General features: G+C 47.5%; 1 protein-coding gene and 2 long non-coding RNA genes across 7 annotated transcripts in view; 2 read left to right on the top strand and 1 right to left on the bottom strand.

Moving 5' to 3' along the window:
- The window catches only part of PARD6G (par-6 family cell polarity regulator gamma), a 96193-nt gene extending 79280 nt beyond the window's left edge, over window positions 1-16913 (top strand). Inside the window, exon 3 of the mRNA XM_002757352.7 lies at window positions 13685-16913. Coding sequence (XP_002757398.2) covers window positions 13685-14520 — 836 coding nt within the window. The 3' untranslated portion in view covers window positions 14521-16913. The remainder of the gene's footprint in view (window positions 1-13684) is intronic.
- LOC103787757 (uncharacterized) lies at window positions 750-25888 on the bottom strand. 5 transcript variants are annotated; one of them, XR_013525971.1, is made up of 7 exons: window positions 25307-25888; window positions 25133-25239; window positions 22970-23054; window positions 19236-19350; window positions 2609-2784; window positions 1946-2166; window positions 1603-1774 (listed from the first exon to the last, which is right to left on the bottom strand). It is a non-coding gene; the product is annotated as an uncharacterized LOC103787757 (long non-coding RNA). The 5 variants fall into 5 exon arrangements; XR_013525972.1 differs by lacking the exon at window positions 25133-25239; XR_013525968.1 differs by lacking the exons at window positions 1603-1774; window positions 19236-19350; window positions 25133-25239 and adding an exon at window positions 750-1440.
- LOC103787758 (uncharacterized) lies at window positions 24859-27973 on the top strand. Its single transcript, XR_001906707.4, has 2 exons — window positions 24859-25444; window positions 25555-27973. It is a non-coding gene; the product is annotated as an uncharacterized LOC103787758 (long non-coding RNA).

Here is a 27973-nt window from a genome sequence, read left to right as displayed (position 1 = left end):
AGAGCAAGGCAGGCAGATCCACTTGAGGTCAGGAGTTTGAGACCAGCCTAGCCAACATGACAAAACCCAGTCACTACTAAAAATGCAAAAATTAGCCAGGTGTGGTGGTGGGCACCTGTAATCCCAGCCTCAGGAGGCTGAGGCACGAGAATGGCCTGAGTCTGAGAGGCAGAAGTTGCTGTGAGCCGAGATCACCTCACTGCATTCCGGCTTGGAAAACAGATCAAGACTGTATTTAAAAAAAACACGCACAACCCAATTGAAAATGGACAAAGGATCTGAATACACCTCTCTCCAAAACAGATATACAGGTGGCCGATAAGCACAGGAAAAGATGCTCATCACCATCAGTCATCGGGGAAATGCAAACCAAAACTACAGTGAGGCCCCACTTCACACCTACTGCAATGGCTGATAATGACAGACAAAAACAAGTGTTTTCAAGAATGTAGAGAAATCATAACCCTCAGACACTGCTAATGGGAATACAAAATGTTTCAACCGCTGTAGAGAACAGTCTGGCAGTTCCTCAAAAAGTTCGACATAGAGTTACCATATGACCCAGCAGTCTTACCCCTAGGTATATATCCAGCAGAAAGGAGAACATATGTCCACACAAAAACTTAGTTCTGCTGCTCTGCAAAGCCCAGACTAAACATCCAAACCATGCTGTCATTCTTCCCCCTTTATCAAATGTACATAACAGTGTACATAAATGCACATATCAAATGTTCACAATGGCCCAAAACTAGAAACAACCCAAATTTAATCAGTGGCTGAATAAATGTGGTATTCCAACACAGTGGAATACTGAGTTCCTTATACAAAGTGCATGAACCTTGAAAACATGGTGCCAAGTGAAAGAAAATCAGACACAGCCATGTGTTGTAAGATTCCACGTATTTGAAGTGTCCAGGACAGGAAAGTCCATCTAGACAGAAAGTAGATTAATGGTGTCAGGCTGGGGAGAGGAAGGCATTGGGAGGTACGGGGTTTCTTTTTAGGATAATGGAAATGTTCTGTCATTAGTGGTGATGGTTGGTTCCACTATATTGTGAATATACTAAAACTACTGAGTTGCACACTTTATGATGGTTAAAATGGTTAATTTTATGTTATATAAATTTTCTTTCAAATCTTTTTAAACAAAATGCGCAGGGAATGAGCATGGGCCAGTGATGTCAGCAACCGGGTGTCTGTTGCTGGACTGTTGTGGCGCTCCCTGCTGGCCCCACGTGAACTGGGGGAAGGTTTTTGTTGCAGAAAATTCCCAGGAGTGGAAACCCCCACCCAGAGTGACCTCCCAAAAGGCAGCACTGCCCAACCAGGAACGCCACAGGAGGAAGGCTTGGAGGGAGGGCAGTGGGCATGGCCAAGTCTTCTTTCCTGAGGTGATCCAAGCTTGCTGGGGAAGACACAGCAAATGTTGACTGCAGTAACCTAGGAGTGAGTTATGGCTTTGAGGATTTTTGAATTATTTTTACTTCCAGTTTTTCTGTAGTGAGTATAGATTACTTGGGGTGGTATTTTTAATAGAGAGAAATAATAGAGAACCAGGACCAACATGCAGTGTTTCTTAATACTTCTAATGAAAATTTAAACTCAATTCTGCTCATTCCGTTACTGTCTGTCTTCCTGGGTCAGGGTCAGGAGTATCCTCCTCTCCTTGCTGACAGCCTCTTGCTGGAGGAAGGTTGTTGGCAGAACATTCCAGAGGCAAGTACACAGATTGGACCTGGCTACACTCGAGTCCACTGTGTCCAGAAACAGGGCCCTAAAGTAAGTCAAGAATTATGCACCATAGGGTTCCTTTTTCCCATATTTGTGGAAAACAAAACATTGCTTAAAGTTACAGAAAACACTTCTTAGATGGAAACTAGGTCTTTGAATGTGTGGTGTTTTCATTGGTTGAGGCTGTCCTTTACTGCAAGGGCACAGAACCCACCTCGGCAGCGCGGTGTGTGGCGCTCAGACCCCGGCCTCTGGCATGCTGTCACCTCCCTCATCAACCTGGGCGCCCTTCATGACTGAGAGCCGACAGTCCTGGTCTTGGTGGGAAATGGATTTGCTCTGGCAGATGGGGGCAGACGGTGGTCTTGAGCTGTTCTGTGCTGGGAATCATGGCCAGGTGAGCCCGGAAGAATCCCCTGAGGATGCAGAACATGCCTGTGGAGATGCCACAAGGAGACAGGCCGTGGGGTTTCACGTTTTGAGGAAAAGATAAAACTACCAAAGAGTTCTGAGACTTCTTGTTAACACACAACGTGTTTTGTTTTTCACCTTACGTGGCAGACTTTTAAAATGTTAACATTTATGTTGTCTTTTAAAAATGAAGTCTTGTTCTGGCATGTGTTTTGACCCAGTAGTGTAGTTCTTCTGCAGTATTTTTTTGTATGTGTCTACATGTTGTTTAATTATGGGGAGGGAATTTGGTCTTAACCACCCATGGACAAGCTGGGACTAGACAAGGCCCTGACAGGCCATGCTGATCTGGCAGCTGAAGTCTCTGGCGTGGCGCGTCCTGATGGCGTCACTGAGAGACTGAGATGTGCTCTCCCCTAGGCTTCCTCCGTCCTTCCTTCCTTTCTTTATTATTTTAATTTCTTACCTTTTAAGCTGGCAGCCACTTTGCCCATGAGTAAGCGAGACCATGGTGTTTGGCCCGGGGTGGTTCGCCAGGTGACCATGGTGGCTCACAGCTGCTCCTCTCTTGAAATCAAGTGTGGCAGATGAGTGAGTACTTACTACTTCTCTCCATGGTGAGTTAAAACCAACTAACTGATCCTGCGTGGGAAAGAAAGAGACTATCTCTTAGTTTAGGTAATGAAAAGTTGAATCAGAAGCAGTGAAGTGAGTGGTTTGACAACAAGAACACTGAGAGCCAGGAGACTTGGGAAGATCAGGAACTGGGCTGGGAGTGGCTGTGAAAAGGATGTCCCAGAGCACCACGTGGCGCATCCCGATGTCGGAGGGCGTTGCCTGGGGCATCTATCTGTACGTGACGTCCGAGGACCGTGTGACACATCCCACATGTCAGAGGGAGCTGCGTGACACGTACCCGTGTGATATCTGAGAGCACCGCGCTACATCCCTGCATATCGTAGGGCGCTGCCTGAGACATCCCAGTGTGATAGAGGACTCTGCGTGATGTGTTTGTAGATGATATTGGAGGCCACTGGGGATCCCACCTTGAGCCCCCTGGGCCTGGGGGCCTTCCCAACAGAGGTATGGCTGGGTGGTAGAGACTAGATGAGCTTCATCCCTGCTGTGGCCTCAGGGTGAGAGGCCAGTGGGCCCCAGTGGGTGGCTGAAGGCAGTGTCCCATGGACCACACCTGGCCTGGGGCTCAGAGGATGGCTGCGCCGGCACCTACTCCCCTTTTCCACCTGTGGAGGTCTCACCTGCCCTGGGGTTCATGCTCCCACTGTTGTCTTTGCCTGCCTTCCCTGCACCCCTGCATGGGAACCTCCTCCATCCTCTCCAGTAGCCCTGCATGAGCCTTCCTCTCAGGTCAGGGCCTAAGCAAGTGCTCATCCCAGTCAGATGGAAGAGGACCCCTGGCCCCTTGCCTCTCCCCACCCTGATGTAGGGACTTTCAGGCCAGAAGGCTGGGGTGCTCTGGGTTCCTGCAGGGTCTGAGAGCAAGCTGTAAGCGTGTGCCTTTAGGTGCTTCTTTTCCACATCAGCATGTTTTGTGACACAGAACAGTGAGTAGATTGGACTGTCACTTGTAAGCCATTTTTTTGGTTGTAACATTCCTATACCAGCTAACTGAAAAGAGAAAAGTATTCAGCTAGTCTACCTATTAAAACTAAAATTTTTCAACCTTTCATTGGGAAGTCTTAGACAACTGCAGGTATATGATTTTTTCTCACCTCCATGAATCTGCTAAAACTTCTTCCCAGAGGGAACCATCTGCCAACTTGAATTTATTTGCCCATTCTAGCTTGGTCCCTAGCCATTTATTCTTGTAAAAAAGACAAGCATGAAGCTCGTTAGCAGAGGCCCCTGCAGTCCTGAGTTGGGGGCAGAGGCCCTGGCTGGGCTGGAATGAACAGCTGGTCGGCTGCTGCCTCCCATGTTTTCATGCTTGTGTTTGGAATAACTTGAGTCTGCTGGACTTTCTTGGTTGTGTTTTTCAAGAGCATGTTCCCTGCTAGAAAGCTCCCACCTGTGTTAGGGACAACAAAGTCTGCATCACTGGCACAGGCCATGCGTCCATCTGTCAGCCTCCAGTTGTGTTCATTTGTAGCACTACCCACCCATGTGGCTGGCCCCGAGTATCCTCAGCGTGGGTCTCTGTAATGCTGTATACCAGCTGGTCTGACCCACTGCTAGTTAGGACAACACTAGCAGCTGAACAGATAATCTCCAAATGCAAGTTTGTTTTTTTCTCATATGGAATCCAAAATGAGTCTTCCAGAACCATGAGGGCCCCTTTCTTAGAGAGAATGTGGGCTCAAACTCTGCCTATCATTCATATTTCTTCAGCACTCAGGAGACTGGACATGATGAGTTCACCAGGCATGGGAGAAATAGAATGAAAGGGTTTGGGGAGCAGAAAACAGCCCCTGCTTTGCCCACATTGGTGCTGGGGCTGGGGGCAGTGCCCCGGAAGGCTCTGGAGGGCCTGACACCTCCCCAGTCACTTAGAAACAGCTTGTCCAAATGGGCAGGAGCTCCAGTGAGTCCTGGACAGTGGTCTCTGATGGTTCTGGATGTCTCATTGTCTGATGCAGCTTAGGATCCCAGGGTGGCAGAGGACAAGGTTGACAAGGGGATTCTGTACTGGGGTATTGGTGCCAAGTAGTAGTAGTGTCCTCAGCAGCTCTGATGAGCTGCTGGACACCTGGCTGGGCAATTTCACAGGGCAGGGCACAAGGTAGCACCAATAAGCCAGCTTCTCTGGGGCCTTCCATCTGTAGCTGTGAGATGCTGCGGCAGTTTGAGAGGGACTCTTGATGCACATTGTGCTCCTTCTCCAGGAATGGCTAATGGAAAACAGAAAGGGGCCTTTGGCCAAGAGCTGCCAGTCATTTACCTGCACACCACGCAAGCCCTCAGGCATGCAGAGCTGCCTTCCTGAGTGACCGGAGCATGAAGGGGATGCTTTCCTGTTTCTCTCCCTTCCCCAGAGTGGAGTTGGACAGGCTCCATCCAGGACAAGAATCCTGGAAACCTTTGGAAGTGGCATCTTTTTTTTTTTTTCTTTTTTACTTTATTAACTGATTTAGGTAGATATTTTGGTCTTTGGCTGCATGAAGCTACAAAATTTACCTCTATTTATTTACTTTTTATATATTTTATTGCACTTTGGTTGTGGGGTACATGTGCAGAACATGCAGCATTGTTGCACAGGTACATACAGGGCAATGTGGTTTGTTGCCTCCATCCCCATCACCTACATCTGGCATTTCTCCCCATGTTATCCCTCCCTAACCTCCCCACCCCCTGCTGTCCCTCCCCTAGTCCCCCTCAACAGACCCCAGTGTGTGATGCTCCCCTCCCTATGTCCATGTGTTCTCATTGTTCAACACCCACCTATGAGTGAGAACATGTGGTATTTGATTTTCTGTTCTTGTGTCAGTTTGCTGAGAATGATGGTTTCCAGATTCACCTATATCCCTACAAAGGACACAAACTCATCATTTTTTATGGCTGCATAGTATTCCATGATGTATATGTGCCACATTTACCTTGTCCAGTCTATCATTGATGGACATTTGGGTTGGTTCCAGGTCTTTGCTGTTGTAAACAGTGCCACAGTGAACATAGGTGTGCATGTGTCTTTATAATAGAATGATTTATAATCCTTGAATATATACCCAGTAATGGGATTGCTGGGTCAAATGGAATTTCTATTTCGAGGTCCTTGAGGAATCGCCGCACTGTCTTCCACAATGGTTGAACTAATTTGCATTCCCACCAACAGTGTAAAAGTCTTTCTTTTTCTCCACATCCTCTCCAGCATCTGTTGTCTTCTGATTTTTTAATGATCGCCATTCTAACTGTCGTGAGATGGTATCTTAATGTGGTTTGCATTTGCATCTCTCTAATGACCAGTGATGATGAGCATTTTTTCATGTTTGTTGGCCTCATATATGTCTTCTTTTGAAAAGTGTCTGTTCATAGCTTTTGCCCACTTTTGAATGGGTTTGTTTGTTTTGTTTTTGTAAATCTGTTTTAGTTCTTTGTAGATTCTGGATATTAGCCCTTTGTCAGATGGGTAGATTGCAAAAATGTTTTCCCATTCTGTTGGTTGCCAGTTCACTCTAATGATTGTTTCTTTTGCTGTGCAGAAGCTGTGGAGCTTAATTAGATCCCATTTGTCTATTTTGGCTTTTGTTGCCAATGCTTTTGGTGTTTTAGTCATGAAGTCCTTGCCTACTCCTATGTCCTGAATGGTTTTGCCTAGGTTTTCTTCTAGGGTTTTTATGGTGTCAGGTCTTATGTTTAAGTCTTTAATCCATCTGGAGTTAATTTTAGTGTAAGGTGTCAGGAAGGGGTCCAGTTTCTGCTTTCTACACATGGCTAGCCAGTTTTCCCAACACCATTTATCAAACAGGGAATCCTTTCCCCATTGCTTTTGTCAGATTTGTCAAAGATCAGATGGTTGTAGATGTGTGGCGTTGCCTCCGAGGCCTCTGTTCTGTTCCATTGGTCTACCCTTCCTCACTGGAGATTCAAGATAGTTTTAATTCAGGTCAAGCCCTTATGTGACAGAAGGGGTTGTTTGTAGGAAAATGTTCCCTAGAAAATCTTTACTTTGAAAATTTATAACCATGAAACCTTCATAGGACCAGACTTCAATTTCCCCTCTTGTTTCGGATACCTCAAAATAGAAATGGAAGAAGAAAATATAATTTAACTTGATGGCTAGGTGTGGTGGTGCATGTCTGTAATCCTAGCTACTCAGGAGGGTGAAGCATAGAATCACTTGAACCCAGTAGGTGGTGGCTGCAGTGAGCAGAGATTGTGCCACTGCACTCCAGCCTGGGTGACAAAGTGAGACTGTCTCCAAAAATATATATATACACACACACACACATATAATTTAATTTGACTGAAAACAGGATATGGGGAGACGGTGGTACAGTTGCCTAAAAATGTGACTCCTCAAATTGTTTACTTTGTGGAAAATAACAGATTTACCATATTTCTTGAAAAAGAAGCAGTGACAATTTTTTTCTTATAAAAAGGTATTTTAGAAATCAAAGTTGGAATTTTAGAAATGCAGTATTCTTTAAAACAAATTTTATTGCTAAGAAAGTTTGAAATTTTTCACTAATGAAGTCCATATGCGATGGTTTATATTTAAAGAGATGGAGAAATGGACTGTCGTCTGAAATTCAATCACCTCACCCCCATGCCAGGGTGAGCGGTCAGCTGCGGTATGAGCAGCTGCACACCGAGCGCTTCTCTTTCCTGCATCCTCGCTCTGCAGACAGGCAGAGGTGAGGTGTTCTCTCACCCCAGCCGCAGCTCTCACTGGAAGCAGTCAGGGTGGTTGGAGCCAAAGACACTCTGGGCCCTTGGATGCTGGGAAGGAGGTTCAGGGTACAGCCCATGGCCAGCCCATCTCTTCAAGAGTTCAGGAGGGACCAGAGTCGCTTGCTTACACTTGCTGGCCCTCCTCATTGCGGGGTGTCGGCCGGTTTCCTCCACTGCGCCGCTTGCTCCTCTGCCCCCTGCCTACAGATGTGTTCATCTTTCAGCTTACACAGCCATTTGACAGTGGCAGACATTCCTTACCTCATTAGCCTCCTGTTATTCAGAATTAGTTTATCAACCCACAGCATCGACCTCACCCGAGTGTCCTCCAGCTACAACAAAGGCCCAGGGGTTCAGAACCTGCCTTTGCACAGGGTGGTCTGCATGCCTGCTGCTGAGTGGTGCTGCACCGTGAGGGGACACATTTCCCTGCTGCTCGAAAATTCCCTGCACGTTCATCCTGGGCCATGTTCCCGTGCTTGTCATCATCTCCCTACGTGGCTCACAGCATCAGAGACACTGCGGGAGGGAATGAGGACAGGCCTGGGCACATCTTATAACCCCAGCTCCACCCTCTGTAGCGCCTCCTCCCAGGACCCCAAGTCTGTCTGGAAACATGGTGAAGCATTGCTGCTGCCTCACCTGTCATGGGTGTTCCACACAAGACCCTCCCTCTCCAGGCCATTCCAGGCCCCTGAACCCCCTGAGCCTGTGTCCCCAGGAGTACCTACTCCAAGCTTGCTGCCCTGAGTGAGCTGCTGCATGAAGAGCTGTGCCCTGTCCTGAGAACTGCCTGTGTGTTATCCTGCACACACGTCCATGATGCTCTCAGGCGAGAACCACACAGAGGACCCGCAGTGGCAGTGTGGCCCATGAGGCCCAGTGGGAGTCACTTGTAATTATTGACTTTCACTGTTTTGACCGATTAGTGTCTTGCACTGAAAAGCGGTAATTATCCCATATGGTGACACATTGAGCCCTACACCTGTACATTCACTGAAACTCCCTTGGAGCACAGGGCCAAGGCCAGAGGGGTCAGCATGGGATGTTAGGGTCTGGCCAGCACGACCAAGATCAAAGGGGGCTCCAGTTTGTTGGGTCCTCCTCAAGTGTTTGCATTTGTGGGGCACCTAAACAAAGAGGTGGCCGTGGTGTGGAGAAGGGAATCTGAAGGGACTTCTGTGAGAACAGCCCCCTTACGGTAGGGGGAGGATCACACCTCCCTGGTCTGCAGGGAGGGCCAGTGCACTCCCCTGAAATTCCCTGGGAAGGTGGAAGTGTGGGGTGAGTGCCCTGTGGGCTGTCTCGCTCTCAGGATGTAAGGAGCCAGGACAGGATGAAAGGTGCACGCACCTCCCCTCCTTGTCTGAAGCTCTCTACAGGGGACATTTACCTGAACATTTAAAATACTACTCAAAAAAGAAAAAAAGTCGCCACTATGATTGGGGTGGTGTGCTGTGTAGGTGCCAACCTGACCATATGGTGTCCATGAGCTGAGGCTGTGTGCCGCTGACATGCCTGCCTTCATCTCAGAAAGAAAAATACAAGGGAACAGTCACGACATTTGTTTGCAGGTCCAGATGGTGACAAAGTGGTAGCTTTGTTAGGGAATCAGTGGAAATGATCTTTTTTTTTTTTTTTTTTTTGAGACAGAGTTTTGCTCTTGTCGCCCAGGCTGGACTGCAATGGCACGATCTCAGCTCACTGCAACCTCTGCCTCCCGGATTCGAGCAATTCTTCTGCCTCAGTCTCCCTAGTAGCTGGCACTTCAGGCAGATGCCACAACGCCCAGCTAATTGTAGTATTTTTAGTAGAGATGGGTTTCACCATGTTGGTCAGGCTGGTTTTGAACTCCTGACCTCAGGTGATCCACCTGCCTCAGCCTCCCAAAGTGCTGGGATTATGGGTGTGAGCCACCACGCCCAGCAAAAATGTCAAATTATAATGTTTTCTGGCAAATTCCTGGAGGTTAACAATTCAACACCATGTTTTGTTTAAAAAAAAACTTTACTATTTAGAGGCAAAGACATATCTTTGAAATGTTTAATTTGTGGTTGGCTAGAATTATATTTTACATTATCATTTGGTGGGTAAACAAGGCTCCCCTCTGCTCAAGTCCTTGAAGGCCCACTACCCAGTAGTTTCATCCTCTTACTGTGGACACAACATTCAGATGTGAGGTGAAGGGTAGTGTGGACCCAGCAGAAGACACCCAACCATGAAAGTTAAAAGCTGGTTAGACAACACCCCTCCAGGTTTGGAGGGTCTGGAGTGCAGCGAAGGGATTTGCAGTAGCTGGGACTTGGCTGGGAGGAAGGAGTGTTAGGATGGCCCCTGAGTGTTTTGAGACAGGAGAAGCCCCTCAGGACTGTGGGGCCCATGGAAAAAAGACAAAAGTCCAGGTCCTCACTCCCTGCTTAGTCTCCGTAGCACCAAAGCCAAGGTCAGGGGCTGTTGGGCGCCCATTCCAGCCTCAAGGAGGTGAGGGTCCAGGCTGTGTGTGGGGTGCAGCAGGCAGGGCAGTTATTGTCCACCTGTGTTCCATGCTTTTAGGGTGCCTCTCTCTGGTCTTTGTATAGACAGAGCAGGCAGATTTGTGTTGGGGCTATTCGGTACGTGCCCGTTAGTGTGTCCAGGTTGCTGGTGCCTTCGGTTCCAAAGTCTGGGATGACGAGGCTAAAACTCAGGGAGCTGCTGCCATTTGCTTCTCAGGTCCTGAGGCCCCAGCTAGTGTGAGTTCTCTCCTGCGTCTTATCTCGTTTGTTTTGTATATAACATCCAAGGTTTTTGTTGCACTTTGCAGAGGGATTGGAAGAACTACATGACTTCTGGGAAGCAGAAGTCCACACACTTGCTTTTATTGGTGCAGGGAACCCTGGTCTACCTAAGTGATTTATAAGCCCCTGACGAGGAGGGTCCCCACTGTGCCCTTCAATGTATCCCACAGTTCTGGGCTTGAACCTGAATCTGGTCCACTGTGCACCGCGACCAGAGCACTTGCTGCCCTGTGGGGATAAGTGAGATGCTGCTGCCAGGTTCTTGTGACACAGGTTCATGGCTTTGGTGGAAGGGAAGGCACCATGTAGAGCAGCAGTGGGGTTCCCAGGAGGGCTGGCCGTGAATTGGGACTTTAAGTGGCTTGTGGAGGGAGGTGGAATAGAGTCTGAAAAACTCTCTGAGACAATGGTGGAGAGAAAGAGGATGCTTGGAACAGTTAAGTGTCACTTCTCCCGGGCCCAGCCTCGCCACATTCTGCCTGTGTGTGAAACAGGAGGCCAGGCTGTTTCACACATGGACATGCACCATTTCTTACTCCCCTACCCTCAGCATCTAAGGCCTCACCTGCCCTGCATAAAACCTCAGTCTCTTCTCCTAGGCCATTCCTCCCTAGGCCTCACCTTTCTTGGGTGGCCCCGATTCCTGCCTCAGGTCCGACAGGGCTGGTGACCCCAAATGGCCCTGAGCACAGGGCCTATCCCAAAGGAGGAGCATGCGGGGAGCCACGTGCTCCGTAGTGCTCTTGCAGGGTTTGCCAGAGGGGTTGCCCTCTTAAAAATGTATAGATCTGTCATCCAAGGAGTCCCCTTGGGAAGAACCCATGTCATGGAAACCACGCAGAGCACTGCGCCTCAGAAGCTGCCACATGTCCAGCTGGGCCCTGTGGATCCACATCCCTGTTTGGAAAGAGCACATCATGAGGCAGATGCCTTCGTTTGCGTTTAGCTTTTAGTCCGGGGAGAACGCACTCTGTCCCAGGCCCTTGGTTAATCCGGTCTGCGGCAGCAGCCAGACCAGATGGACCCTACAGGCACAGCCTTTCTTCACATGAAGAGGGGCTCTGTGCCACTCACTCTCTGACATCTTCTCTTGACCTTTATGGTGTTGGTCCCCACACCCCTGGGCAGTGTAACTGTGCCGCCTCCCCAGATGCCCCCACACTGTTCCCATCATCCTGGGCACATCCAGTCTCACAGGGCTCTCCGTGTGGCCGTATGTAAAATTCAGTCTATTTCTTTCTCCCACTAGCTTCATGGCTACTTCAGGGCAGGGACTTTATTGACTCATCTGTGTCCTTGAAGTCACCAACTTAGCATTTGCAGTCTGTGAGGTGCCAAGAGGCTGGGATCTCAGGAACTGAGATCCAGTTTCTCTTTTTTTTTTTTTTTTTGAGACAGAGTTTCGCTCTTGTTACCCAGGCTCTTGTAATAGCGCGATCTCAGCTCACCGCAACCTCCACCTCCCGGGTTCAGGCAATTCTCCTGCCTCAGCCTCCTGAGTAGCTGGGATTACAGGCACATGCCACCATGCCCAGCTAATTTTTTGTATTTTTAGTAGAGACGGGGTTTCACCATGTCGACCAGGATGGTCTCGATCTGCCGACCTTGTGATCCACCCACCTCGGCCTCCCAAAGTGCTGGGATTACAGGCGTGAGCCACAGCGCCCGGCCAATCCCGTTTCTATAAAACAACCACAGACAACCATATCCGTGTGTGTTCATGTGAGTGTACAGGAAAGGACTCGATAGGCATATGCACACTCAGCCCCGCTGATCTCAGCTGAGGAGTATCACAAGTGTAATTTTATTTTTAAAAACTTTTATTTTTGTGGGTACATACTACGTATATATATTTATGGGTTACATGAGATAGTTTGATACAGGCATACAATGCGTAATAATCACATCAGGGTAAACAGGGCTTACAGGTGTTGTTTTTAAAAGTCATCTTAATTGAAAAGTCCTTCCAGACCTTACTGCGTCAGTGGGTAATAAATTCTGCTGATAACTGATGGTGAATTGGTTCCATCATTGAGCAGAACGTGTTGAGTGCTGGCTGGGATGCCAGCTCCCAGGAAGACAGTCCTCATGCTGGGGCATCCTGGCTCCAGGAGGCATTAACCCTGCTGCCTGCAGCATGTTCCAGAACCTGCGCTAGGGCCATGGGCTCTGCTGGGTTGAGAGATGAGATGCCTGAGAGTTGGCTTCCTCTCTAAGCTGCCTGAATGTTGCCTCCATGGTGGAAGTGATTTGTCTTTGAAGTCCTTTCCAGAACTGTCAACCAGCATTCCCCATCTCCAAAGCAAGTCATAATGCCTGCTCACTGAGATGCAGAAGCCAGACTGACCCCTGGAGCCTGGCGGTCTCTGCTCTGAGGAGCGCCTGTTTATGACATTGCTTCTACCTGGGCACTCAGTCCGCCTGGCTTTCACTAGCAAAGCAAAGATGTGAGCCTCCCCAGCCCCAAGAGTAGCCGCTGTGGATGCAGCAGACTCCACAGGACCAACCCTCCTGGAGCAAGCCCTTCCCTCTGCTCCCCAAGATGCCTGTCTCACAGAGCCTTGTGTGTCAAAAACTAAAGAGGCTTCATATAAAAATAAAAGTGATAAAACAGTATTTTTTTTTCTGAGATGAGGAAAATACCTTCTTCATAGTTTCCAAATGCCACCAGTCTCTGCTTAAAATTTTTACTTTAAGCTCCTACATTTCTGCCTTATTCAGTGGACTTTCGTTTTATTTTGCAGTAGCCTGACTTTAGGGCAAAGTTTCCACACTGCCACAAATGTGTCATGCCACGCTCTGGCAGGTGTGTGCAGGACCTCACAGAAGGGAAGCAGCTGTCCTCTGCACATCTCCTCTCATCAGCTGCTAACCAAAAATGCATGGAAATGCATTTCACCTTCAGGGAGCCTAGAATGCTGGCTAGCAGACAGGGTATGGGGCTTGCACATAGGAAGAAAAGAAGAAAGCAGGAAGGGTCTCTCTTAGTTGTGATTAACCTTAAACGAATCTGTCTCACAGTTGAGAGAAGGACTGTACCAGTGAATGGGCAAAGCTTAAGTCCCCAGTCCAGCCTGCTGCCTCCCTGAAGGTGGAGGCAGTGGCCAGTCCACCATGCCCCAAACCCTCCACTTGCCATTGATTCTCTCTGCTGCACGTGCCTGCTAGCACCTTTTAGCCTGTAGGTCCTTTGGTTTGGTGCCTGTGGAGCAGTTTGGAGAGTGCTAGAGAGTCAATTTTAGGGGATTGCACTTGAGCTTGCCTGGTTTCAGCTCAGCCTGTGGGTCTGGAACACTCCCATGCACCTGGGGTGTTTACGTGTCACGTGGATGGAACAGCAGTGCCAGGTATATGATTGCAGAGGGCTCAGGCGGGGCTGGGTTGTGTGTCCCCTCTAACTGTCCCCTCTCCCACAGAGGAGGCCGAGCGTGGCAGCCTTGGCGCAGGCTCACTCTGCAGGCGGAGGCGGGCACTGGGCGCGCTGCGAGACGAGGGACCCCGGCGGCGCGCACACCTGGACATTGGCCTCCCGCGCGACTTCCGCCCCGTGTCGTCCATCATCGACGTGGACCTGGTCCCCGAGACGCACCGGCGAGTGCGGCTGCACCGGCACGGCTGTGAGAAGCCACTAGGTTTCTACATCCGCGATGGTGCCAGCGTGCGCGTGACCCCGCATGGGCTGGAGAAGGTGCCGGGCATCTTCATCTCACGCATGGTACCCGGGGGCCTGGCGGAGAGCACTGGGCTGCTGGCCGTGAATGACGAGGTCCTGGAGGTGAACGGCATTGAGGTGGCCGGGAAGACGCTGGACCAGGTCACGGACATGATGATCGCCAACAGCCACAACCTCATCGTCACCGTCAAGCCCGCCAACCAGCGCAACAATGTGGTGCGTGGCGGCCGCGCCCTGGGCAGCTCGGGGCCGCCCTCGGACAGCATCGCAGGCCTAGGGGGTCCCCCTACCCCACGCATCCTGCAGAACTTCCACCCCGACGAGGCAGAGAGCGACGAGGACAACGACGTGGTCATCGAGGGCATGCTGGAGCCTGCGCGGTCCCCCCAGACCCCAGGCGCGCCTGCAGGCAGCCTCTCCCGGGTCAATGGCGCGGGCCTGGCACAGCGGTTGCAGCGGGACCTGGCCCTGGATGGCAGCCTCCAGCGGCTGCTCAGCTCCCTGCGGGCCGACCCGCGTCACAGCCTGGCACTGCCGCCAGGCGGCGTGGAGGAGCATGGGCCCGCAGTCACGCTCTAGACTCCGGAGAGACCCCCAAATCGTAGCTCCGCTTCCCGGGTAAGGACAGGGACAGGACCTGCAGACTGCATCCCCTACTATTTTGTTTTTGTGACCACAAAAACCCTGCTCTTTATTTCCACTTCTGGATAGAAAACACAAATACTGCCTATTTTTATAGAACTTCTCCACAGAACTTAAAATGAACACCTGCAGACACACTCTGTACCAGGCCCGAGTGCAGGTCCTGGCGCCTTTGCAAAGCGATAGGAAAGATCTGACCAAATGCAAAAAATGCTTTTTTAAATATTACAAAAATACTTTGTTTTTAAAATGAAGCTTTAAAATTAGTTTTTAAAAGTATCAAATTCACATTTTTAACTTCGCCCATGCAAAATATGCCTCAGCATTCTCACTATGCTTTCTGCTCTGACTTGCTGGTAACCCCGCCTCTACTAAAAGGACAAAAATGAGCCAGGTATGGTGGCGGACGCCTGTAAACCCCAGCTAGTCAGGAGGCAGAGGTTGCAGCTGAGATTGTGCCACTGCACTCCAGCCTGGGTGGAATGAGAGCAAGACTCTGTCTCAAGAGAAAAAAAATGAATGAATGCACCCAAACCTGTCACAGGTACAACCAGGGAGATGAATTCCAGATTTTCATACTGTTCATAGTCATAATTCAGCTGGGGCAGGAGATCTCCCACAGCTGTGATATTATCCCCAGGGCTGTTTTTTGTTTTGTTTTGAGACACAAAGTCTTGCTCTGTCCAGACTGGAGTGCAGTGGCGCAATCTCAACTCACTGCAACCTCCACCTCCCGGGTTCAAGCGATTCTCCTGCCTCAGCCTCCGGAGGAGCTGGGACTACAGACACGTGCCACCAAACCCAGCTAATTTTTGTATTTTTAGTAGAGATGGTGTTTCACCATGTTGGCCAGGCTCGTCTCCAACTCCTGACTTAAGGTGATCCACCCACCTTGGTCTCCCAAAGTGCTAGGATTACAGGTGTGAGCCACCACACCTGGCCAGGGGCTGTTTTTGTGACTCACACAGGTGACCCATTCAGCCTCAAGGGGGAATCCATGATGGGAAGCAGTGGCTCTGCTGGACTGGAAGGCAGGGCCCAGCAGTCCCATTCGGGATCAAAGCCTCTGTCGCCTCTGAGATGACAACCAGTCTTTTTCTGTGGGTTGACTGACTCTGAGGGCAATTTCTGACATGTTTTCATCAGAAATGAAGGGTAAGCATCACACACCTCCAGCAAGGGCTTTATCAGTGCAGTCATTTACATGTTGAGTTCTCATCTTTGTTTTTGAAACAGACATTGTTTTTTGTAAGTCACAATTAATAAATGCTAATTTTCATTTCTAGATTACATGGTCACTGGCAGTTCTTATTTTGAACTATAATAAGCCATGTGGAACTCAGTGATTTTTAACCAATACTAAATTCATTCTCACTCTGTTCTTCCAGCAACATTTATACATTTAGTAATTTGAAAAGTTCATATTTGATGAAATTAAATTTTATATAATGTGTTTTGCTTGGATACAATGTTGGGAATGGAATGTTACATTCACACTTTGAGAACTTTGACCAAATCTTTCATACAGATAAAGGTAAAAATATTTTTCGAGGTTGTCAGAGCCACGCACATCCTGCTGCTTCTCCTTGTGGCCTAGCACCACCTGCTGGTCAGTGGCGGAACTGTCCTGACTTCGTGAACATGGGGCTGCTAACAGGGAAAACTGCATCTCAGCATTTTCATTGTTTCTGATTATTAAGTGAAAAGCAAATTATTTTCTTCTTGAATGCTATTTATTTGTAAGAAATAGCTGTTGCTGAGGACTTGTGAATTCCCGCACCTGTGTTTGATGTTATTTGTATGCAATGGATTGCTGGCCCCTTGTTCTTAAGTACAGAGAAGACCAAAGATGCCTCCCGGTGACCTCTCCAGTGAGGATCCACATCCCGCCAGACTTGCTCTCTGACGAGCTGGAAAGGCATGTTGTTCGGTGCCCCAGCAGTCAGGAGCGGTTTTCGTGGAACTAAAACTAAAGCTGTTACTCTCACAAAGGAAATGTTCTTTTACTAAGTTATTGCGGATTACTGAATGTCTGTTATATAACCAGGTCTGCTTTCAAGAAGGAAAGTTATATTTCTTATCACATTTTAAGTTTTTAAGCAAATGTGAATTTTTTTTAAAGAAATAAGGCTTTCTCTGAGAATTGTGTGCTATTCATAATTTTAGAAATTACAAACTGCTTGGAACAGCTGCTTGAGTGTATTTTTCTACAGAGGACTGTACTTCTGACACTTTTTCCTTTTAAACAAAACTGTCATATCATGTATTAAAATTTCCTTGGTTTTATATATCAGAGAATAAAAACTTTTTTGACTTTTGAGTAAACAAAATGCATTAATGATATAGTTCAGTTGTGTTCTAAGTGGAAGAGAATACCAGAGATAAAGTAATCTCTCAAAAAGAGAATGGCAGATTTATCAAGTGCCTATCATGTGCCATCTTTTTTCACTGAATCTGCACGCCTTCTCTGAGGCAAGTAGATGATGAGAAAATGGGCCCAAGCTCAGACAGACAGATGGCAGTCCAGAACCCTAGTCCTTTTGAAAAAGCTTTTCTGAATATTTATACAGTACTTCCTAAATATGCCCTGGTTGGCAAAGTTTTCATTAACACTGTTGTTCTCACACCAAGATTCAAATTGCAATGACAAATGCGATTACTCAGCAAATTACAGATGAGATTTCATGGGGCATCAGCACCCTGGAAGCAGCGCAGGCACCCCACTAGGGTGCCACAAGTACTCGCCACCTGCTGAGTCCAAACAGCAACTCTGGACTGTGGGCAGCCTTTCCAGTTCAGAGGTGAGGAAACCGCTAGCTGGACAGTTGACCCCCCCAGTCTGATGAGCTGGAGCTGATGGGGCAGAGGTCAAGTGCCAGCGCTGGGTACACCCTCCAAAACTAATGACCAGTTTCAGAGACACATGGTGCAGGATGAGATGCAAGGCTTAAGTGTGAGCAGAGGCCACATGTGCACCTGGCTGCTGGCCAGGTGTGGCCTCAGGGCTGGGTTTCCCTGACCCGATAATCCACTTCATAAACCCCAGAACATGCAGTGATACTGTGAATTTATTCGCAATTTGGTGAGGGTATTTAATATTTTATGGTTTCAAATGAAATGATCGCAGGGAGTGGGAGTTTTATGGCAAGGTGAAAAAGTATTCAGAAAATGCCATGATTGTTTTATAAAATCCATTTTAGCCAAAATCTAAATTTTCCAACAGAAGGCCATGTAAATTACCTGTACTTCTGTGGAATGTTTTCAAAGGATGCAAGTATGAACCAAGTGTGGTAGGGTCAACTTTTGATCCTTGCATTTTAAAAGCTGGCACTAGTATGAAGTTTTTTATGGCAGCACTAAAACTCACCTGGTCTGAATAGTTTATTAAAAAGGTGTAAGGCTGGCTGGGTGCGGTGGCTCACGCCTGTAATCCCAGCACTTTGGGAGGCCGAGGTGGGCAGATCACGAGGTCAAGAGATCGAGACCATCCTGGCCAACATGGTGAAACCCCGTCTCTACTAAAAATACAAAAATTAGCCAGGTGTGGTGGTGCACACCTGTGGTCCCAGCTACTCGGGAGGCTGAGGCAGAAGAATCGCTTGAACCCAGGAGACGGAGGTTGCAGTGAGCTGAGATTGTGCCACTGCACTCCAGCCCGGCGACAGAGCAAGACTCCGTCTCAAAAAAAAAAAAAGGTGTAAGGCTGTACTAATGGACAGTTCCCAAAAGCACTAAAATACTACGTATACCATCCTACTGAAAGTATGAACCTACTTAGCTGATTTCCAACTTGCTCTTTTCTGGAAAGGTAAGCTGCTCAGTGTGAGCTCAGGGACTTCCTGTTTCAAACAGATCAGAGGGTGAACCCTCGTCCCCTCAAACAGCTTGTTTAGAGTGCCTACTGGCCGGGCACAGTAACTCATGCTTGTTGTCCCAGCACTTTGGGAGGCCAAGGCGGGCAGATCGCCTGAAGTCAGGAGTTCAAGACCAGCCTGACCAAGATGGTGAAACACTGGCTCTACTGAAGATGGAAAAAAAAAAAAAAAAACACCAGCCAGGTGCAGTGACATGTGCCTGTAATCCCAACTACTCTGGAGACTGAGACAGGAGAATCGCTTGAACTAGGGAAGCAGAGGTTGCAGTGAGCCAAGAACACACCACTATACTCCAGCCTGGGTGACAGAGCAAACTCAGTCTCAAAGAGACAAAAAAGAGTGCCTGAATTACCCCCAGAGGGTCTGATTTAAGGATCTTGGATGGGGCTTGAGAATTTTTATTTCTAGCAAGTTCCCAGGAGATGCCGACAGTACTGGTGCAGGAATCACATTTGAGAATTATTGGCTAATTCCCCAAGCTTACAGGACTTGCCTATAAGCTTGGACTTGATGACCAAGACCCTATCCAACAAGCACATAGATTTCCCTCTAGGATGTTATGTGCCAGTATCAATATTGTAATTTAACATCAGGTAACCTGCAAAAGTATTTCCTAAATGCACAAATACCATTTTTTGAATTATCTCCCACCACCACCATTCTGGTGCCACATCTATACACCTAGTCGTCTTAACTCTCTACTTTCTGCCTTAAACATCTCCTGTTTATTCCTGAAGACACTCCAAATCAATATGCAAGTTCTTTTTTCCCTCTTACCTTTCCTCAATTATCTTGTGCTTTATTCTCCTTTATCCTCATGGGAAGAAAAGAACTTGAAAGTATTGAGGATGTTTTCAAAACTGAGACACGTTCCCAAGGAGAGACATAACCTCTAGAACGGTAATAAAAACCAAACAAAATGATTCAACATTCTTCTTGCAACACAAAAGATGAGTGCCATTTTCCAAGTTTGCTTTCCCAGTGAGCTTTGAAGATAAACACATTACTTCTTGATTTGAGTCCCCTTGCTCCCAAAACAAAGTGCCAGGCAAAAGCTCTTTTAGAAGAATTGCACTTCCGGTAGACTGTCATGTGAGCTGTTAAGCAACATGGACGTGATGACAGAAAAGTGTGTCTTACCACCTTAGAGCCAAATTACACGCCCTATGTGAAACCCACCTGAGGTCAGACTGCAGGGACCCAAACGTATAGATGAGAGGATCAGAATATGAAACCTCCTTTCTCATGAAAAGACGGTAGCGTAAGAGGGGCACAGGGCCAAACATACCTCGTATGATGAGGCTGCATAATTCCAGATGTACGATAGGAACAGCATCCAAAATCTGCCACAAAGCCAGACCATAGGGAGCACCACACATGAATAAGGATAATATCCAAAACCAATTTCCAATTAACCAGACTCCAAAGACCAGCACGCACAGATGAGCGAATCAGAGATGGAAAACCACCATCAGTCACAGAACTGGGCCACAGAGACTACCAGTCATGAAAAGAGAACTGCACAGAACCAGACTGCAGAGGGCACCCCACACATGGATAATGGGATCTGAGCCCCACATCTACTTTCAGTTACTGGGCTGCAGATCCCCACTTCAGGTCCTCAGAACCAGGCCGCCGCAGAAGCACCACAGACACTGATGAGGGTACCAGAGTCCCAAATCTACTTCCACGCAACAAACCCCACTTCACGTCCCCTGCTTGCCACGACGGTTTTGCGTTTTGTTTCCCACGCCAACCTAAGTGCTTTATTCAGAGGCTTGTCGTATTTTCCCTGATGTTCAGTTACTAATGACCCTACTTACTGTGGATGAGTGGAACAATGTTTCCTCTGAGCTCCTGCTTCAGAAACAGGCAACAAACAGCCTAATTTGTTTATCAATAAATGAGAAGAAAAACAGCCAGAAAGAGGATATTGTAAATTTTTATCATTTACCATTAGTTTTCAGATGAGAAAATGAAGGCTGACTGATATTTCTAGTGTCACATAAATAATTTCCAGAGCCATACTTCACAACTGTTTGATGTCTTTCTCACCCCTTCTGTTTTCAGAACTGCAGGCTGGGTGCAGGGGCTCATGCCTGTAATCCTATCACTTTGGGAGGCCAAGGTGGGAGGATTTCTTGAACTCAAGGATTCAAGACCAGCCTGGACAACACAGACCTTGTCTCTACAATTTTTTTTTTTTGTAATTAGCCAAGTGTATTCTCTTTGCCTAAAAGAAAAAAAGTAATCACAGCTACTCAGGTGGCTGAGGTGGGAAGATCACTTGATACTAGGAGGTCAAGGCTGCAGTGAGCTGTGACGACACCACTGCACTCCAGCCTGGGCAACAAAGTGAGACCCTGTCTCAAAAAAAAAAATAAAAAACCAAAAATGCAATGTTTATCCACACAATTCTAGCTAAGGAAAGACACCGTTCACCACCTTGGATTTATTCTGGAATGTACCTTCACCATCTGCTCTAGCCAGCAATAGGCAGATTGTCATTCAGTGCAAGTGACTTCATTTCTCTGTCAAAAATTAGAATTAAAAGTCTCCTTATATGTAAAGGGTCACTCAAGTTGCTGCTGAAAATACTAAAGAGAATATTCCCTGCTCAGGACCACTGATCGATAGAAAGACAATCAGTGGGAAACAGGCAATCCTTTCTCTGAGCATCCTGTTTCTTCACTTTCTTGGAATCAGGATTTTTGTATTTGAAAGCATTTTGGTGAATACTTATCTTAGATGAATGCTACTGTAATAATAATCTAAGCAGAAATCTCAAAGTCATCCTTACAAGTAACCATTTTTTATTTGTATAAATCGTGGGATACAAGTATAGTTTCTGGTACCCTATTCAGTGTGCATACACTAACAGGACAGCTGTGCATAATTGGATAAATGCATACACCATGTGCTGGTCAAGTCAGGGCTTTTGGGATATCGTCACCCAAATAATATTGTACTCCTTAAATTCTCATCACCCACCACCCCTAACCTCTCACCCTTCCAAGTCCCCAAGAGCTGTCATTCCACTCCTCACATCCATGTGCACACATTTTTTAGCTACCACTTATGAGAGAGAACACATGGTATCTGTCTTTTGGGGTCTGACCTGTTCATCTGAGATAGTGACCTCCAGTCCATCCACGATGTCACTACAGACAACATTACTTGTTATGGCTGAACAGTATTCTCCGAAGCAAACCACGTTTTCTGTATCCAGTCATCCACTGACAGACCCTCAGGCTCATGTTCCTGTCTTTGCTATTGTGAATAGTACTTCGTTAAACATATGAGTGTATACATTTTTGATATATTGATTTCTTTTCCTGCAGGTAGATACACAGTAGGAACACTGTTGGATCAAACGGTAGTTCTATTTTTAGTTCTTTGAGAAATCTCCAGTTTTCCATAGAGGTTGTACTAATTTACATTCCCACGAACAGTGTATAAGAATTCCCTTTCTCCACATCCTCACCAACATCTGGTTTTTGACTTTTTAAATAACAGCCATTCTGATTAGGGTAGGATGAGATATTTTGTTGTGGTTTTAATTTGCATTTCTCTGATGATTAGTGATGTTGAGCATTTTTACATATACCTGTTGGCCATATGCATGTCTTTTTTTGAAAAATGTCTATTCATGTCCTTCCCCTACTTTTTAATAAGATCATCATGAAAATTATGCATAGGCTTTTTTTTTTAGCTTATCAGCTATTATTAGTGTTACTGTATTTTTTGTGTAGCCCAAGACAATTCTTCCATTGTGGCCCAGAGAAGCCAAAAAAGTTGGACACTATAGCATGAGTGTTTTGTACACTTAGAAACTTGAGTCACCTGCACCCTTCTGTCTGGACAATTCATATAAATCATGTGACTTACAATGAACCCCTGACTTTCTTCAAGGGTTCTGTAGCCTCCCCTGTGCCTATGGGACCAATCCCCCAAACAACACATGGGAACTCAGGCTCAGACAAGCATCCTGGTAGACAACACCTCACACATCATCACAGCTCACTGCTGGCGGAGTTAGGGGCATCCCACGTGACTGCCCTGGGAGAGGATGCTCACAACTCACACGGGCTTCCTGCAGCCTTTGCCTTGAGCCATTTCCCCTTACGAACACCATAGTCATGAGTAAAATGACTTCTGAGGCCTGTGAAACTCACTAAACCTGAAGGTAGTCTTGGAGATGATCTCTCTCTCACTCTCTCTCTCTCTCTCTCTCACACACACACACACACACACACACACACGTGCACACATACATTTATATCGCGATTGTTCCTTTCCTTATTTGTAAGAAACCTGCTCCCATTATCCTTAATATACTTATGTGCTGACCGTAACCAGTAACCTCCCATCACCACCACGGCCACCCTCTTCCCCATGCAGGTGCCCTTCCCCATCTCCAGGCTCAATGCCCCTTCAGAGGTATCTCTCAACCTCCCAGCCCCACTTACACTGAGAGGGGCCATTCTCATCTCCCCTGGGCCCTTTCTCACCCTGCTTGGCTCCACAGCCAACTCCAAGCACCAGAGTCCTTCCCTCTGCCAGCTGGAGCCCTCTTCGCTCTGCCTCAGTTTAGGGCTAAGGGGGAAGGAAGAGGATGAGAGGAGAAAGAGGAAGACTTCTGAAGCTTCTGCACCTGTAGTGCTGCACTGTCTGACATTTATTAATTTACCAGAATTATTTCAAGAACGTTTAAACTTATCAGACTCTGATCCCAATTCCTGAACTTAACCGTGAAGTCCAATTCTGTGCCACTAAACTCTTCCGTGGTCCTCAAACGAGCTGTGCTTCTCATGTCTACATCTCAAAGGTACCTTGTGCTCTGCACTTCCCCTGCAGCTTCCCTTCACACCTGAGGTCAGCTGTGGTGCCTCCCGCTGTGAAGCATTCTCTGCTCGTCCTGTAATGTCCGCCGTCCCCTTGCTCCTGCACATTGACAGAGCACAGGGTCGTGGCTTCAAAGCTAGGAGCTCTTTGAGGGGTAACTCCATTTCATTTATGTTTTATCTCCAGCATTAGGCAGGATCTCAGAGACCAAGCCACTGATGGCATCAGAACTAATTTCAAGAAAGAGGAAAAAGAAATGATGGCTCAGCATCCCATCTCTGAGGGCTAACGGCGGTCACCGGTCAGCCACGGGACCCAGGTCATCAGACAACTCTATTCAAACTTGCTACGTGTGGTGTTAAGGCTTTTTTCTTCAACAATTATTAAATATGAGTCTACACACAGGAAAAATAATGCTTGCTGTCTCCTGGCCCCTTGCCTGCCCCAATGTGGTCTTCTCCCTTCAGGTTGCTGGGGCCAGGGCAGCCATGGAGGGGCAGCAATGCCTCTGAACCACTCCTGTGGAGTAGAAAGTACTGTGGAGTACAAAGTACTGTGGAGTACTTTCTGCTTAGCAAATTCAGGTGGTAGGGAAGAAAAGCAGACTTCAAGAACATTGTTATGAGGCCGGTGAGGGAGGAGCTGTCCCCGTCCTGCACACTTTTGTTAATTCCTTGCACTATGTTTCAAAAGTAACAAAAACATTAATTGCCTAGAACTTTGCTGTTGGAGTGACCAACAGTCAGATAAGCCACTTTTTTTGTTTCTTGAACTTGAAGCTTTGATACTTGCACAATCTAGCAGCATCTAATTTCAACAATGACAATTTTATATACAATAAATTAACGGGTAAATGGGGTTAATCACTTTTTCCAACTGGTAGCACTACTAACCCGGACACCACTTACATTTTTAAAGGACTAAACACACATTCATTTTAGAAAATTTGTAAAATATTAAAAAAAACAACAAAATCACTCCTAGTCTCATCACCACATACATACTTCATAGTTGGGTCCTCCTGGCCCCCCACACATTCCAAATACGAATTAAAAGCAAATCAGTACTCACTTCTGGATGTAAGCACTCTAGAAATATATTTTGGACTCTTAGCTGACCTGTTTACCAAGACTCCTGGGCACAATCATTCTTTTGCATACACACACTGCTGTTTGCCTAGGATTTTAAAACACCTTAGGACCAGCATATGTGGAACAATAAATCATTTTGGAGGTATGTGTTTGAATGGACCTTAAAAGACTGCATGGTTTGATACTGCCTGCTGCCCACACCCAGGGATCATTCATTTCTCCACGTGAATGTGTCTGGTTCTTAGTTGAAAACAGGAATGACTCGAGTGTTCCAAAGGGAGGGAGGGAGAGGGCAGTAAGATCAGAGTGACAAGCAAGAGTGGAGAGGAAATTTGATATCCAAAAGAAGAGCACAGAATAAGAAGTCCCAGACACAAGGCAACAAGCCTTTCCATCCAGTGAAAGGCGGGACGTGTGCTGCAGTCAGAAGGGTTTAAAGAACGAGAACGAGACCGACGCCGCCTGGAGACAAACGGAGCTGGTGTGGCCGGCACAGAAGTCTCAGCTCTCACCTGGCACCTCAGGGGAGGCAGAGCGGCCATCACGGGCTCCAGGCACCCCTGAGCCAGGAGGGGCTGTCTCCTGTCCTGTCCCCTGTCCTGGGGGCCCAGAGGCTTTGAGCTGGGGGAGGGAGAGGCTCCCACTGCCACGGCTTGGGTGGGCTTAGCGATGTCAGTACGTGTGAACGCAGGGCATGGCTCAAGCCCAAAGGCTCCGGAACCACTGGCGGCCTCTTACCTGAAATTCAGTCCCCACTCTTCCTGAGCTCCTTCAGCAGCAGTTCCCCTCCGGGGCCGCCGTGGGTGATTCTGCAATCACATCTGCAGCGGCTTTCAAGCTGGAGCCTGAAATTCATCTGGGCTTCAGGGCTGCATCCACTTTGAAATGATCTCATTTTTTAGCTCTCCTTACCTTTGACTTTTTCTTCCACAGAATTTCTCCCCTTCCCAGACTGAAGAACACTGTTGGAGAAAGTGAAGGCCAAATACGAGTTGAATCACTGCGTGGTTCCTGACACCTGCGGAAATCACAGCCACGTGTCACCCCCAGGTGAGGGCAGCGCCGGCGCGGCTCGGCCTCTCGGGTGTGCGGAGCTTCCTCCGCAGCGTTCCCTTTCCTTTCTCACGAGGGTCGTTATCATACAATTAAACATTCTACAGCATCTTCGTCTCCGCCCGGAGGCAGCAGGTGCCGGGAACGGAGCCCAGAGCCTAACCTGCCTCTCCCAGCGAGGGCCCCGCGAGCTAAGAAACGCCCTTTGGCCTGGGGCCACAGGTGCTCGCCCGGAGGAGACGCAGCCTGATTCGCCTCCTGTGCGGGACCCAGGATGATGCAGGGCAGGTCAGCCCCAAACTACGGCTTAGCCTCGGAGGGCCCACGGCTCTTCTCCGCAGGGTTTCTTCCCCGCTGCTGCTGGGCCGCGGCTTCGAGGCCCACTGAGGCGCGGGAGCGACCACGGCAACCCCTCAGGCAAGTGCGCCCAGGGGAGCAGCTGGGGGCGGGGCGGGGCTGCGCTCCTGTTTATACGCAGTTACTGATATGCAAATTAAGCGAAGATTATGCAGCTATTTCTAGAATAAGGGTGGTAACTTTCAGGTCGTCAGGTTGTTGCCATGGAAAGGGGCGGTGACTTCCGGGCGTTGCCATGGCAACGGCAAACTGACAGGTTCCCGAGGGGGTGGGCCTTATGGAAAACTGCTTCCCCCGCCCCATCCCGCCTCCACCTCGATAGCGGTCAAAGATGGGCGCCCCCGCAAGTGCCAAAGATGCGAAACCCGTAATTTTAGAAACCATATTCTGTGGAAACTTCAGAAGCATCCCGCATTTCCCACTGAAACTCGCCCTGTTGAAAGAAGCCTCACCCGCCGTCCGGCTACCGCGCAGTCCTGGCCGGTCTCCTCCTCTGGCCGCGACCAAGGCCGCGTGGCCGTCGCTGCAGTTACGGGCGTTTCCAACACGCTTTAAAACGCACGCACACGAGCACCGCACCGCAGGGCTCCACGCCTCCTACCGGGCCTCGCAGATGACATGAAACCACCAAGTTTATCGAGTTGATCAATGGTTACTTCTACTTGGAAACTGATACCAACGTAGAAACAAGCATTCTGTAGGAGGGTAGTTTTGCGATTGAAATTACCAAGCTGACTGGGCGCAGGGCTCACGCGTGGAGTTCCAGCACTTTGAAGCCCGAGGCGAGAGGATGGCTTGAGCCGGGAAGGTGGAGGCTGCAGTGAGCGGAGGCAACACAGCTGCACTCCCGCCTGGGAGACACAGCAAGACCCTGTCTCAAAAACATGTTTAATGCAATTATCAAATAACCAATGTTATGCTTTGCAGAGTCCTTAAAAACTGTTGAAAATTATATTCATAAATGCACAAACTTAGTTATTCCTATTTATGACAAATCAAAGCTTTAGATGGGAGTCTTGAAGACTTTCTAACTAGAATTGATGGGTTTGGGGGATGTTAGATAAGGTGCGTTTGGTTTTTATCTCTAATACCGCTGTACTTTAAACACTAAAATGTAGCAATGAGGTTGCCAAGATCGTTGGATTTTTAACTGGGCTATTCAAATATCCAGATGCCAGCTGAATTCACAGCAGAAAAAAAAAAAAGCTATTTGATCTATTTACTGAATTTTCATTTTAGGGTTATGATTTTTTCCATTAGTGCCTGGCAAGTAAACAAATACTAGAATTTAAATCTCTAGGGCAGTTCATGCTTTTTTGGTCCTTAGCAACTCACATGGGGGCTGTAGTGAAAATGGACAAAATCAACGGAAAGGGCTTGGAAGCCATCTAAACAGACTCAAGCCAGCCACACCCACAGGAGCCCACAGTGACGACAGATGAATCCACCTGAACTCTTACAGTCCAACATCAGTGACTGATTTCAACACATTTTAGAAACCTATACATATGACAGTAGTAATGAAGATTACATGTTACCCAAAACGATGTAGTCAGAGTCACCTGCTTTAACCTCACCCTTTATTCTTAGGTTTTAGATTTGTGGTACTCCTAATCTCACAAATGAAAGGGTACCGTGCACCTAGGCTAAGGCCGCTGAAACCAAGTAGACACATCGGGGCCAATTTGGGGTATGTAACGTATTTAGAAAGATTCAAATGATACAGGTAAAATCACAAGGGACATAACTAGCTCAGCAATTACTTCACTGTGTTCAACAGCTGAAGCACCTCATCGTGTTATTGGGCCCCAAGTTGTCGTTTATATTTTCATTAGCATCTTTCTACTACTGGAAATGTTATCTAAAATCAACACAAACTTTAATAGGAGATAAATATATGTGATAATATAACCAGGGAAATTTGGTCCAAGATGTTTCACGGCTTTAGGAAGAAAGGTCTGCCCTATGGTAAAATATTTATACTATTGCTGGTAAATGACAGAGTATGTGTGCTCTATAATCTTAAATCATATGCACAAATGCTTTAACAGTGAGAAAACACTGTTAGAAGCATATCACATTGCCAAATGTTGGTGGAAGCTTAAATTTTAAGTTAATGGATGGTAGATTTTAAATAAAAACAATCATTCTGGCATGTTCTTCCTGGTA

This window comes from Callithrix jacchus, chromosome 13, assembly GCF_049354715.1.
Source record: "Callithrix jacchus isolate 240 chromosome 13, calJac240_pri, whole genome shotgun sequence".
Lineage (NCBI taxonomy): Eukaryota > Metazoa > Chordata > Mammalia > Primates > Cebidae > Callithrix > Callithrix jacchus.
This window is presented reverse-complemented; position numbering and strand designations above follow the sequence as displayed.